This window comes from Narcine bancroftii, chromosome 6, assembly GCF_036971445.1.
Source record: "Narcine bancroftii isolate sNarBan1 chromosome 6, sNarBan1.hap1, whole genome shotgun sequence".
Classification (NCBI taxonomy): Eukaryota; Metazoa; Chordata; class Chondrichthyes; order Torpediniformes; family Narcinidae; genus Narcine; species Narcine bancroftii.
In genome coordinates, this window is record NC_091474.1 from 30,562,981 (window position 1) to 30,578,325 (window position 15,345).

Sequence of the window (15,345 nt, forward strand, 5' to 3'; positions counted from 1 at the left end):
ATGTCTGGATTGCTCTTCAAACAGACTTACATGGTCATGATAGGCCTAAATGCTGCCTTTTGAATTACTCTATGCTTTATACCTTACTTAGCGGACGAGCAATGTACTGCCTTTACCACAGATAGATTTGTAAAACTCTTTTTAACACCATGAATTCCACCATTGCCTACCTACAGGCCAAACTACAATCTGTAATTTGCACCATGAATTTCAAAACGGCACCCTTCTTAAAAAAAAATCTGTAGTTTTAAGTATATTCATATCTTATCAAATTCAATACACAAAACTCTAAATTGCCCTTTATACAGTTTGAAAAATTACAAAGTGCAACCACATAAGGAACATCAAATCTCACTTACGCAGATGCAGGTGTTGTATAATATACTTAGGCAATCCTTTACCAAGTCTTCACTCACTGCAACACAAAAAAGGAAAGATTTCTTGTAACATTTGACAAGTGTTTCTTTAACATGACAGGAAAAAATGCATCATCTAAAATAAATAGTTTGTATAAACTGCAAAAAACATTTTTATTTTTACTGAGGAACCCTTCTATTTGAGGATAGATCGGGCATATCATTTGATAACTGCAGTAATTTAATGGAGCAGAAACTGAAAATATGTAGTACATAGAATGTAAAGAACAGGTGATGACTATTCTGACTGAGACTTGTTCAGCCATTCAGTTAAATACTGACAGACCTATACCTCAACTCAATTCACCCATGAGATAACTCTTTCATACTTCTATATTCTAGATTCAAATATTTTTTGTTCAACAGCTATTCAGCTCTTCAATTTCATCGTACTACCCTAACCCTATCACACCAGAACCATCCAAAGATCTGTATGTTTTATTGAAACATCATATTTGTTGTACAACTTCAACTGTGAATATATCATTATTTATCCTTGTACATTTTTAATTTTAAAAAAAATTTAGAAATACAGCACGGTAACAGGCACTTCTGGCCCATGAGCCTGTGCCACCAAATTAACAGACAACCCCAATACGTTTTGAAGAGTGGGAGGAAACCAGAGTGCCTGAAGGAAACCCACACATGGGAAGAATGTACAAACTCCTTAAAGACAGCGCTGGATTAGAACACAGGTCACTGGCACTGTAACAGCATTGGGCTAACTGCTATCTCTCATCTCTTTTTTGGTCTCATGGCATTATGGTAATTTAATTGATTCTATTGTTGTCCGTGTATCTTGTGTAAGTGTGGCACATAAGAATTTCAGTGCCTCCATCATTATACTTATTACCAACTCTCATATTCATATTCAGGATCTGGGCATCACTGTCAAGTCCAGCTTGGTTTGGTAATTCGAGTGCCAGGAATACAGAAGGCTACAAAATGTGGAAAACATAGCCAGGTCCACCAAAGGCTTTGCCCTTCCATCCATCAAAGACATCAGTATGAGGCGCTGCTTCAAGAAGGAAGCCATCATAGAGGACCCCCATCACCCTGGTCACAACCTCTTTTCCCTAGTATCGTCAAGTAGAAGGTACAGAAGCTTGAAGACCTCTAGGCTTAAGGACAGCTTCCAACGACTATCAGGGTTTTGGACCTACCCTTGTTACAATAATCAATAATGCTCGGACACCACAAAAAGGCCTACTACATGCACTATTGTAACAACTTTTTTGTTGTTCTTGAACTATGGTGACAGAGAATATTATTTAGCTTTTATATTTATAATATTTTTAATTTAATACATTTTTTTCTGAAGTAACTGTTTGGCTGCAGCAAAAATTTCAATGTATATGAACATTGAAAAATATACATGTCTAAACTTGCCACCCCATTTCATCTATCCCCAATTGCCCATGAGAAAATAATGGGGAACTGCCTTCCTGGCCTGCTGCATTGCTTCAGGGGTGGGAGTTCCCACAGAACTATTGTGTCGGATGTCCCAAAATTTTGACAAAGTGATATATTCCTTATTTAGGATGGCATGTAACATGGAGTTAACCTTTCAGATAACTTGAAAACTTATCCATTTGTCTCAACTCTTGGCATATTTTTTGGATGGAGTTGAGAAGTTTCTTGAAATTATCCCCAATAGCCTGCAATTTACCAAGATGCTACAGTTTCACACATACCATCACTAGAGAAAATAGTTTGGCTTTTCCATCAAATCTCTCAAACATTTCAAACTTGCCCTCAATTTAACATGATGAACTCAGCTTTGGGCCCTGCATCCAATGAACGATGTGCTGGCATTGGAGAGGGTCGAGTGGACGTTTATGAGAATTATCCCGGTGATGAGATAAAACGCAAAAGGAGTATTTTAAGTCTAATGGCCTGTACTCGTGAGTTTAGTAGGATGGGGGTTGGGCCGGAATCACATTTGACCCTACCAAATATTGAAAGGCCTGGTTAGAGTAAATGTGGATAAGTTATTGCCAAGAGCAAGAAAGTCCAGGATTTAAGGGCATATCCTCAGAATAAAAGGATGTCCCTTTAGAACAGATAAGTAGGGTGGTAAATCTGTGGTATTGTATGCCATACATGGCTTTGAGTATGCCTAATGACTTGAAGCAGAGGTTGACAGGTTCTTAATTAGTAAGGATGCCAAAGGTTATGGGGAGAAGGCAGGAGAATGGGGTTGAGAGGAAAAATATCTTGAGAGTCGCTGCACAGTTTGATAGGATTGTTAGTCAGGGGATTGATTTTAATAGCCCTGAGGTAATGTTTCAGCTCTATAAAATTCAGGTTGGACCACACTTGGAAAGATGTGTTCAGTTCTGGTTGCCTCATTATAAAAAGGACATGTAAAGTAAGGAAAGGATATAGAGGAGATTTACCAGGATGTCTCCTGGATTGAAAAATGTGTCTTATGAGACAATGTTAGAAGAACAAGGGATTTTCTCTTTGGCGTGAAGGATGAGAGGCGACAATAGAGCCTACAAGATTATGAGGAGCATAGATACTGCTTCCAGTACACATCACCTTTTTCCAGGGCGAAAGCACCAAAAACCAGAGGATATCTGTACAAAGTCAGGGGAGGAAAATATAGGGGAGATGTAAGGGGCAATTTTTATTTATCTATTGATTAAGTTTTTTTTTTACTGGGAGTACTGAGTGCCAGGGGTGATGGTGGAGCTAGTACAATTGGGAAATTTAAGTTTAATTTTGTTTATTTATCATCAATTACACAAGTGCAACCTGAAAAAATAGTGCTCTCCAGTCCTGATGCAACCACATAACCAGACATTACACATATACAGACGACAAGCAATACAAATGTAGGACAAATACACAGATTATAAAAATAAATAAATATTATTTACTAAAAAGCAGAGTCTTGTATGGATAGTGTTTGCAGTTCATTTAGTCATTCAGCATTCTCACTGACTGTGCAAAAAGACACATGGACAAAAAAGAGGGCAAGGAGGTAGAGAAGGTTTAGATTTTTGAGGAGGTTTAGATAGTTCAGCACTATATTGTGGGCTGAAAGGCCTGTACTGTGATGTAATGTTCTATACATCTCAGTCATGATTTGTTGTCCCATTGTTTAAAAAAGACTAAAAGTAATCCTGGAAATTACAGGTCAGCGAGCCTGATGTCAGTACTAGTTAAATTATTGGAAGGTGTTCAAAGAGATTGGATATACAAGTATTTGGATAGCCAGGAAAATGATTAGGGATAGTCAACATGGCTTTGTGTGTGGTAGGTCAGGTTTAACCAATCTCAGAGTTTTCTGAGGGGGTCACCAGGAAAGATGACGAAGGAAAGGCTGTGGATGTTGTCAATTTAGTAAGGCCTTTGAAAAGAATCCACATGGGAGGTTACAGGAAGGTTCAGATGCTAGGTTTTCATGAAGTAGTAGTAAACTGGATTCAAGGATAGCTGGACAGAAGAAGCCAGAGTAGTGGTGAATGATTGCTTCTTAGACTAGAGGCATGTGACTAGTTGTGTCCCTCATGGATCAGTGTTGGGACCATTGTTGTTGTCATCAATATCATTGATCTGGATGATAATGTAGTAAATTGCATAAGCAGATTTAAGAGCACAGCAGAACAATGGGGAAATGCAATTTGTTGTTGGGAATAAAGACCTAACCCGTTTAACTTTTCCCTGAAACTCAGTTCCTGAAGTCCAGGCAACATCTGTAATTAAGTTTGAAGGGGTTGTGGACAGTGAAGAAGGTTTACAAAGTTTGCAGAGGGTTCTGGACTAGCTGGGAAAAGGGACTGCAAAATGGCAATGGAATTTAATGCATTTTGGAAGGACACAGCATATGGTAGAACATTAAGGAGTGCAGTGTAACAGAGGGATCTAGGAATACAGATACACAATTCCCTGAAAGTGGTGTCATAGGTGGATAGGGTTGTCAAGAGAGCTTTTGAACACTAAGATTCACTTTTATGTTTATCATCTTTCTCTTCATGCGTGTGTTTCACTGGGTTGTTGTAATGGAAGATTCTAACCTATTTTAGTTAACCTGTTTTTTCTTAATTTCCAGTTCTTGGTTCTGTAGAGCTGAGAACCTTTTTTTTTTTAAAAACTTGCAGCTTTGGATTCTGCAAGGCTGAGAACCTAATTGTTTTTAGACTCAGCAGACATAAGCAAAATTCCACCGAGGGGCCAGAGATGCTGTTATCTGAAGAAAGGACATCTGTGTACCGAGAACATTTAATCTTCCTGCTTGTTTTGGTCACAGACTGTCAGAGCCTACCCTTGATGTAGAATAAACCATTGTATTAAAAATGATAAGCTGAGAATTATGTTATTCGTTAATTGACCTAGCATGCTAGCTTGCTTGCTTATCTTTCTTGCTGTGCTGGGAATAGGTGCTTGGGTAAGCAGTTTTTGGGTAATAAAAGGCAAGATCCCGCTGCTGAAGTGAGAGACTCTCCGAGAGGTGGCAACATCTCTCAGCAAGAAGAAGAACTTCTGAAGTCCAGCCAACGTCCCGGTCAGGGGAGGTGGAGAAGCTGCTACCGGTGCACTGACAACCTACTACAAGTGTGCAGTCGTTGCCTCGCTTCGGCAGTTGGGACCAGTCCAAGCATTGATAAGTATAGTTGGGAAGGGCTTGCATATTGTAGTGTGAAATCAGCTTTTGAATTTGTAATAAACATTTGTATAATCTGAACTGCTCTCGGTGTGTGTGTCTATTTTCTTTCAGTAGTTCAAACACTGTGACCAATCTAAAACGAACAAAGTGAGAGGTACAAGTTTACCCAAGACAGTTGTATACATATGTATTCTATACTTTAGGAGAAATATTAGAGGTGGCTTTTTCACTCAGCGAGTGGTGGCAGAATGGAATGAACTTCCGAATTAGATAGTTGCATCAGGGTCCCTTCTGTCATTAAAAAGGTTGGATGTGTACATGGAAGTGAGGGGGTTGGAGGGTTATTGGCGGTGAGCGGGAGGTTTTGAACCGGTGCGGACTCGAAAGGCCGACATGGCCTGTTTCCGCTCCATACATGGTTATATGGTTAACCCAAGTATTGAATATAGGAAACATTATGGTAAAGTTGTATTAGACATTGGCTAGATCAAATTTAGAATATTGTGTGCAGTTTTGGTCACCTAACTACAGGAAAGATACAAGATGGAATGCAGAGAAGATTTACAAACATGTTGCCTGGACTCAGGAACTGAGTTACAGGGAAAAGTTAAACAGATTAGGATTTTATTCCCAACAACAAATTGCATTTTCCCATTGTTCTGCTGTTCTCTTAAATCTGCTTGTGGCCTTTTATAACTTCATCAAATACAATTTCATATAATTTACTGCTTTGGATAATAAAACTCTTTTCCTATATCATAGTTACTGCTTCCAGTACACATCTTTGGGAACATTTGTTATCTAATTAAACCAATCAAGATACTATACTTCTTTAGTCTCATTGCTCAACCAATGTTCCATCCATTCCTTGAAGTATAAACTTAATTTTGGTAAAAGGCAAAATTATTGAGTTAAGTGCTCTCAAACACCTGTCAGCTTAACCATTTGCAACAAGAACCTAATTTGCCAAGATAAAATTCAATGATACACCTACACAATCCTTCCTGCAAAATTTTATGGGTCAGATCTCCATTGAAGATAAAAGGATGACCAAATGATATTCCCCAATGTTACTCACCCCAAAAATAATCTTGTTCCTCCCTCCTCAAAAACATTTTGTCTATGCTCAATGAAATGAGCAACAAACCCAATATCCGACAGAGTTTAGAAAATTAAAACACCCAGCAATACATCATTACTGGCTGATGCTGTGTTTAATCCCGAGATACTGGTATTAAAGTAACATTTAATACTACAGAACTTACTTTTCTGCTTCTTTTTCTGTGGTGTAAGTGTTGGCCGCATAAGGATTTCAACTAAAAGCTGTAAAGAAGCACGGAATATTATGAAATTATGACTTTAAAATCTGTTCACAATCAGGAGGGAATAAAAAGATTTTTTGGTAACAGCCATCAAAAGGCTAAAGGAGACAGGATAATGGATCTGAAAGATTAAAATGATTAAAGGTAATCAACCAGAAATTTCATCAGTCCATGCAGATGCTGACGAGCATTTCCAGCATTTTCTACTTTTATTTCAGATTTCCAACATCACTGTTTGACATTGTGAGAGTATTTCATATCATTTAAGATACAGGATAAAATCAAAATCAGATGCTGTGGCAAAAAGAAAAATGGTAAAAGCTGGAAATACTCATTATCTATGAAACACAGATAACATTCCAGGTGCAAAACACTTCATCTGAATGCAAGAGCTGTGAAGTATTTCTAGCATTTTGTTTTTATTTTAGATTTCCAGTCTCTGCAGTTGTATTGGTTTGTGTTCATTTTCTGCAGAAGTCCATTTCAGTGCCTCTGATCTTCGGAGGGTGAAGGATACCATATGGGCTCCAATAACAAATTCCCACGCTTGATCGTTATTTTGTAATACTGAAGAAACAGAATGTACAAATGCAAAAAATTCAACCCAGACATCCCTCATCCTGAGAAAGTCATTGTCCAGGCTCATTGCTGAAGAATAACCATGTTGTGAAGCCAGAGAGCTGCCACTGCCCAATGAATCAACCAGCCAACACCAGTGGATGACTACTCAGAAGTCCACTTCAGAAGCAAGGTTCTCAAATTTTGATTTTATAAATGGTCACAATAATTTCGCTGCAACCTAAAAAACCTTTAGGTCTACAATATATATGATTAAGCCAGAGGGAGTGCAGAAAAGATTTACCAGAATATTGCTGGGACTGGTAAGGCTGAGTTACAAGGAGAGACTAGATGGATAGGCTGGCACTGTTTCCTCTGGAGTAAAGGTGACTGTGGGGTGAACTTGTGGAGATGTGCAAAAATCACGAAGGACGAGAACTAGGTGGATGGTTGCAGTCTTTTTCCCCAGGAAGAGGAGTTTTAATGTCCAGGACATATATTTAAGGAGAGAGAGAGATTCAAAAGGCAAGATTTTCAACATAGAAAGTATTAGGTGTATGGAATGAGATGGCAGAGGACGTGGTGACAGGTCCAATTATGACATTTGAAAATAAATTTGGATAGATTCATGGATAGAAAAGATTTATATTGGAATATAGGCCAAATGCAGCTAAATAGGACCAACTCAGGAAGGCACTTTGGTCATGGATGAGATGGACTGAAAGGCCTGCTGCCATGTTGTAGAACTTTATACCTTGAATGTTACAGCTTCAATCAATATTTCACGTTTCGCCCAGCAGTAATTTAACATCAAGGACTCAATCTCTTCATTTCTCACCAAATGACAAGAAAATAATTTAAAGGGATTCGTGCCTAATCTGTAGAAACAATACTGCTTTGACCACAAAGATCACAAAAACAGCAGCTTACACAGGCCTTTTCTCACTACTTCATGACAGCCATATTGGGCAAAAAGAAGCACCAAGTATGACTGAGGTGTGAATTTGCACACACTTGATTAAATCATTAGTGATTGTGCTCTGGGTAAAATAATTGATTCTCACTAGATTGTCGTGTAATGGGCTATGCTGAATAAATCAAAACTAAGTGTTTATAATCCTAGTCACACTTCTGAACTCCGTGCAAAACAGTTTAGGAAGAACTTTAAATAGAAACTGGTCAATCTTCAGCATAAATAAAACATTGTACAATACACTGTGATAAGAAATATAACTAATGTCAAATGTAACGCCCTGCTCTCAATAAGATTTTTCAATGAGAAGTTCTTTTGTTTGTTCAACTGTACTTCAAGCTTCATTGCTTGATGTGGAGCAGTGGATCGTTTATTATTTAACATAGTATCACCCTTTCAAGCTTTTAATTAAAAATTATAGTCACTTCTCCATTGTTACACAAAGTATTTGATAAAATACTTTATTCATATACTCTGAAAATATCCTAATACACTTTCAAAATATTGAATTACAGTACTTACATCTACTCCACCAAAGAGATCGAAAATGTGTGTATTGGGAAATTTGGATTCTTGGGCACCTTTCACATCCTCCGTTACAAATGTCATTGCTTCCACTGACAAGAGTGGAGAAATCTCCTACACACACAATGGTGATGAAAAATTAAATTAAAAAATTAAACTTCAGCAAGTCATATCATAACAGCAAAATCTGTTCCCCCTCAACAACGGGACATTTAACTTTTCTTCTTGAGTTGGGTATAAAGAACTACAAGTAATTAAGTAATTAACAATCTTCTAGACCAGCCATTCTCAACAGGGGCCCTACAGCCCTCCTGGGAGGCTACACAGCACATTTAAGTAAACGTCTTGCTTTCTTTTCACCTCATGTAACTCAAATTTTTAAAAATATTTTTAAATGTAGTTAGTAGGAGAGAAGTAGGGAAGAAAACAAAATGTGACTGCTTCACAGGGAAGGGGGCCCATAAACTTTGAGCAGAGTCCTAAGGGGTCCATAGCTTAACATTGAGAATGGTTGTTCTCAACCTTTTTTAACCCCCCACTCACATAAGATGCCATAGGTGCTCTGTGGTTGGTAAGGGATTACTTAAGGTGGAGTGTGAGTGGAAAGAAAAAGGCTGAAAACCATTGGTCTAGACCAAGATGTTTAGATTACTGACCAAATTGTGTCTATTTCTGATCTTAAGCTTACTTATTGTTCAGTTTCACTATCTTAAATTTGCCCACACACGTGTACAGACCCACAGCAATGATATCGACGATCAACTTCCCTCTGAAATGGCAAAGCAAGCTGGTTATTAGAAAATCACGAAGAAATGAAACTGGACAGATCACCCACAATTGATATAGACATCAGAAACCACAGCAGCAAAAAAAAACCTGCCTGTCTGACCATGTAAAGTTCTCCTTGCCAACATCTGGGGGTTTGGTGCCAAAATTGGGATAACAGTCCCCTGACTCATGAAGCAACAACCTGACATAATCATACTTACAGAATCATTGTCCCAGACACTACCATCTCCATCCCTGGGTACATCCTGACCCATTAGCAGAAGGAATGTCTTAGTGGCTTGTTCTGGTGTGAACTGACCTGAGATTCCTCAACATTAACTCTGGATTTCATGGTATCAGGTTAAACCCAAGTTAGGAAAACTTCTTCCCTCCCCACCCCGCCCCCCACTCTTCAGTTGATGAGTCAATAATACTTGGTGTAGTACTGGTAGAACCACATCATCAGAGGTGCCTCCAATAACACAAAGGATCAAGCTGGCTGAGTGCTAAAGGATATTGTTCTATGTTGGGTGAATTACAAGTGGCAAGGGAACTAACAAGTTGGAAAAACCCACTTCATCTTGTCCTCACAACAGCTGCATCTGTTCATGATGCTATTGTGAAGAGTAATGACTAATGACTACATAATCTTCGTGGAGACGAAATCTCGCCTTCACAGAGAAAACATACTTCATCATGTTGTGCGGCACCAGGGTCCTTGAAGAGGGCAAGCACTTTGAGAGCATACTATAGGCCCCCCAATAGCCACTGGGCCAGAGAGCAACAGGTAAGTATGTAAATTTTAGAAAGGAGCAAAAATAATAGGGTTGTTGTCATAGGTGACTTCAACTTCCCTAATATTGATTGGCACCACTTTAATGCAATGGATCGAGAAGCGGAAGAAATTCTGACCAGGAAGGATTCCTGATAGTATGTGGACAGGCATACTAGAGGAAAGGTCAAACTGATCTAGTACTGGACAATGAACATGGTCAAGTGACAAACCATTTTGGAGATAGTGACCACAACTGTTGACCTTTTTCATAAGCATGGACAAGGGCCAAACAAACAATACGGGAAAGCAATTAATTTTCCAAGTGGGATCTAACGAAGGTCTTGTATAGCTGCAAAATGACCTTACAGTATTGAATTAAACCCATGGTTAAATGAAGGCCAACACACCATACGTCTTCTTAACAACACTATCAACATGAGCAGCAGTTTTCAGTGTCCTGTGGACACAGACCCCAAGATCTCTCATCCACACTGCTCAGAATCTTCTCATTAACATTGTATTCTGCTTTCATATTTGACCGATCGAAATGAACCATTTCACACTTTTCTGGGATAAACTCCATGCCGGATGGTATTAACAGAGAATTCTCCAGTTTCTGCTAGCCACCCCCAATGCCTTCTTTCCTAGATCTTTCTTTCTTCCCTTTGTCTCCTTTTATTTCAGCCCTGCATTAACTAAGCCAACCCCTTCCCCATGTCAATTCTCACCTGGCCTATAGACAATAGGTGCTGGAGGAAGCCAATTGGCCCGTTGAGCCAGCACGGCCATTTATCGGATCTTTCTCTTTCAATAACCAATCCCAGCCTTATCCCCATAACCCTCAACTCCCCTGCCCACAAGAACCTTATCCAACAAATCTATCCAGCGAATCTGTCCCCACTACCCTCTGTGGCAATGCATTCTAAGATCCACAACCCTCTGGGTAAAAAAATTTCTTATTTTTGTCTTAAATGGCTTCACCTGTATTCTTAAACTATGCCCTCAAGTCCTAGATCATGTACTCTGATTTCATCCTGTCAAACCCTTTTATAATCCTAAATACCTCTTCTCCATATCCAATTATTACCTTTCGTCTGGTGATTTGTACTCCTCCCCCTGCCATTTAAACACCCAACCTTGATGAAGGGCTCAGGCCTAAAACATTGGTACAATATCTTTACCTCCTTTGGATGCTGCAAGATTTGCTGAGTTCCAGCATTTGTGTTTTTACTAAACTCAATCTTCCACCTCTCAGCCAAACCACGCATCTGATCAATGTCTGTCTGTAATAACTGACAACCCTCCAGATTATCCACACCACCACCAAACTGTGTCATCTGCACCCTTCCACTTCCTTATCCAGGTCATTTAGAAAAGGGTTTAGAGGTGGGGGTCTGAGAACAAATTCCTGCGGAACACCACTGGTCACTAACCTCCATACAGAATACTGTGATGTAATATTTGGGAATGTTTTTGGGAGATAAATTGGTAAAATTAGAGTAGGTTACATACATACACACACTTTAAAACAGATCTTATTTGAAATACTGAAGAATTCATATTCAGTGACTTTACAGAAACTATGGAGAATTCTATGTACATTTCACAAGTTGGTGCTAATTTAAATGATGTCATGAAATGAATGGACTGGAGACAGGTCATCTGTGTTGGACATTTTTACAAGACTTCTGACCTCTCTGCAAAGTGCTCACTCAAAGGTCATTGAGAGGTTTGTTTACCTAAAACAACAGATGGGAACAGAAGACTAACTCCTATTGTTTGCTTGAGAAGGAGGGGGTTTTGCAAGTGAGAGAGAGGACACGTGGCTGGAGTTGGAATCTCAGATGGAGAAAGAGAGACACAGCTGAAACAGTGTCAGCCAGGAGAAGCTTGTTGGAACTGAAACAGAAGCTCCAGAGTGGCGGATGGCTGGAAGTGCTATATCTGTCTATGTTTCTCTTGGAATAAGTGGATCAGAAAGGAACTCTGTGGTAGCCCAAAAGAAAAAGATGATCATCTGGAGAACCCTGTTGGGGCAAGTTTCATCAGCAAGACATTGAGGTGATTAATGGTGGTACCTCAGTTGTGGAAATCCTGGAACAACTCTCTTTGCAAACCTATGAGAACCTTCCTGAGCGGTAAACATTTACCTTTCGAGCACCAAAGCCTGGTGAACTTTATAAATGTAAATTCTGTGCACAGTATAAGAATTGCCTGCAACCAGAGAACTTGGAAGAATGAAAAGTGAGATTGAACTGTGAACCAAAGAACTTTTCTTAAATTCACACACACATTACACACACGTGCGCTTAGAATTAGAAGGGGGGTTAAGTTGGGTAGTTAAGTTAATAGTGATAAAGTTTGATTCTATTTTCACGTTTAAAGATATTTAAAAACAACTTTTGTTTAACTATTTGTCGTGGTGAATATCTATTGCTGCTGGGTTTTGGGGATCTTTGGGCTCATAACAATATGAAACATCTACCTTCTGTGGGCAAGCCAATTCTGTATCCACAGAGGAAGGCTCTTTGGATTCCATGCCTCCTTACTTTTTGAATGAGCCTTGCATGGGGAACCTTATCAAACATCTTAATGAAATCCATCTACTTTCATCAATAGGCTTTGTTACATCCTCAAAGAAATCAATAATGCTTGTGAGTCACAACATTTCCCTGATGAAATACCCCTTATCAGATTAATGATTTCAAACTCAGTCTCTTAGGATCTCCAACAGCTTTCCCACCAATGAAGACTCACTGGTCTATAACTTCTTGGGTTATCTCTACTCCCTTTCTTGAACAGGGGAGCAGCATTTGTAACTCTCCCATCCTCCGTACATCTGTCCCTAGTGATGCAAAGATCATCGCATAGGTTTCAGTCATCTCCTCTGTCACTCCCCACAGTAGCATTGGGTACATCTCATCTGATCCTGGGGACTTATCTAACTTCAAATTTCTGGTGTCAACATCTCAGAGGTTCTATCCTGGAGCCCCCATGTTGATGCAATCACAAAGAAGGCTTGCCAGTGGCTATACTTTATGAGGTGTCTGAGAAGATTCAGTATGTCACCCAAGATTCTCATAAACTTCTACTGGTGTCTAGTGGAGGGCATTTTGGCTGGTTGTATCACTGCCTGGTAAGGAGGCAGAAACTCCCAGGACAAAAATAAACTCTGGAAGTTGTTAACTCAGCCTGTGACATCACAGGCATCAGACTTCATTCCATCGAGGACATCTATATGAGGCAGTGTCTTAAAAAAGCAGCTTCTGTCCTCAACCCAGGCCATGTCCCCTTCACTCTGCTACCATCGGGAACAAGGTATAGAGGCATAAAGACGAGTACTCAATGGCACAAGGACAGCTTATTCTCTGCTACCATCAGATTCCTGAATAATCAATGAACCAAAGACACTGCTTTACTTTTTGTGCACTATTATTTTTACTTCTTTTTTTAAAATAGTAATGTTGTAAAATGGTTATAATATAAACATTATGATGCTGTTGCAAACACCAAACTTCATGACAATAAATCCAGATTTTGATTCATGCTTTTCAATCCCTCCAATGTATCCTCTTTCTTAATGTCAACATGCTCAAGCATTTCAGTCCACCACAAGTTATCCCCACAATTGCTATGGTCCTTTTCTGGTGAATTCTGAGCTAAGTATTCACTACAGAGCTCCACTTCTTCCTGCAACTCTAATGCACGTTTCCACTTTCGCTCCTATCTATTCCTCCCTTCACATGACTCATCCTCTGGTTCTTCACATACTTGCAGAATGGCCATGGGGGTTTCCTTTATCCTGCTCAGCAAAGCCTTCTCATTTCCCCTTCCAAGTGCTTCCTTAAGGCTTTTCCTGTCAATCTTGTATTTTCCAGAGCTTTATTAGTTCCTATCTTAAACCTCTTGGAAGCTTTTCTTAACTAGATTTTCTACATCTCTTATACAACATGGTTCTTTCACTTTACCATCCTTTTCCTGCCTCAAAGGAATATATTTGTGCAGAACGCCATGCAAATGTGCCCCGAACATTTGCCACATTTCTGCCGTACCTTTCCTCAGAGTATATCTGCTCCCAATGAATGCTCCCAAGCTCCTGCCTAATAGCATCATATTAACCCTTACCTCAATTAAATTTTCCCAAATTGCATATTCCTGTCCTTCTATAGCACAATGCTAAAGGAGAGGGAATTGTAATCACTCTCTCCAAAGTGTTTGCCCGCAGAGATCTGACACTTGATCTGGTTCATTTTTCAATACCATTCCAATTTACATGTTGCGTCAGGAAACCTTCCTGAACAAGTTATGCTCCACCCAAACCCTTCATTCCAAGACGATACCAAGTTTTAAAACACTTATCTCAACAACCTTAGTTTTCCACCTTTCTTGGACCTGCCTCCCTACCTTCTCCTCGGTGCCTTTGTTACTATGCATCCTACATCCAGTAGGGTTATTGCCCTCTTTCTGTTCCTGACTTCCACTCAAACTGACCCAGCAGACAATCTCACCATTATTTCTCTTTTTTCTACAGCCGTAATAGCCCTAATCAGCAATGCCACTTATTTGGATACTGAAAGCTAATGGTCTCTAAATGCAGATGTTTAACAATAACTGAAATTAAATAAATTTGCAGGGCATTTATTAAAAAAAACAAGTGACATACAATGAGCCAGAAGAAAGTTAAAAAATATAGCCTCTAATGTGAATTTGCCAAGACTGTCAGAATTTTTCCCCAGGGTAAAAATGTCATATTAGAGGAATATTCTGGATTTTTTTTTTGAGGTTTTGCAGTTGCGGTATTTAAGCATTTTGCACAATCCATAAAACTTACTTTTAATATCCCTTGGCACAGCAAGAGACCATCGTTGTTAGGTTGACTGTTTTCATACAACTTCTGCACCAGATGTGGGATGCCATTCCATTTTGCAATTTTATCTCTCTCTCTGAGCAAGGAATCTGGAATCTGCAAACAAAAACAGTATAAAACAGCAGTTTGTTAGGTGATATCTTAATATTTGATCCTATACCTCAATTCCATGCGGTGATGAGGATATTTGGACTTAGCAACTGGATACAGTCACTCAGAACAAAACACAAAATGCACCAAACACTGTGACCAAATCAAACCAATACTCTGCTGCTGGCATTTGATGACTATGAAGGTATCCCTTCATAGTCATGTCTACCTTGAAGTTGCTTCAATGCTACAATTGCATTAGTTTCTACCACTACTCCTGGCAGCCTGTTCTAGACCTACCAGTCTCCACTTAAAATATTTGGCTCGCACATTTCCCTTGAACTTCCTCCCTTCAGCTTTAACACATTTTCTCTGGTTGTGAAGTGATGCTTTTATTCGAGAAAAAATTCTTACTGTCCACCCTAACGATTTTATA

At 39.3% G+C, this 15,345-nt stretch overlaps 1 protein-coding gene across 3 annotated transcripts in view; it reads right to left on the bottom strand.

The window, feature by feature from the left end:
- Positions 1 to 15,345, bottom strand: part of LOC138735920 (short transient receptor potential channel 4-associated protein-like) — an 86,905-nt gene that overhangs the window by 68,176 nt on the left and 3,384 nt on the right. For all 3 annotated transcript variants that reach the window (XM_069884585.1, XM_069884586.1, XM_069884587.1), the window contains exons 2-5: positions 14,784 to 14,915; positions 8,407 to 8,523; positions 6,297 to 6,354; positions 360 to 415 (exon numbers count right to left, since the gene is read on the bottom strand). In XM_069884585.1, coding sequence (XP_069740686.1) covers positions 360 to 415; positions 6,297 to 6,354; positions 8,407 to 8,523; positions 14,784 to 14,915 — 363 coding nt within the window. The remainder of the gene's footprint in view (positions 1 to 359; positions 416 to 6,296; positions 6,355 to 8,406; positions 8,524 to 14,783; positions 14,916 to 15,345) is intronic.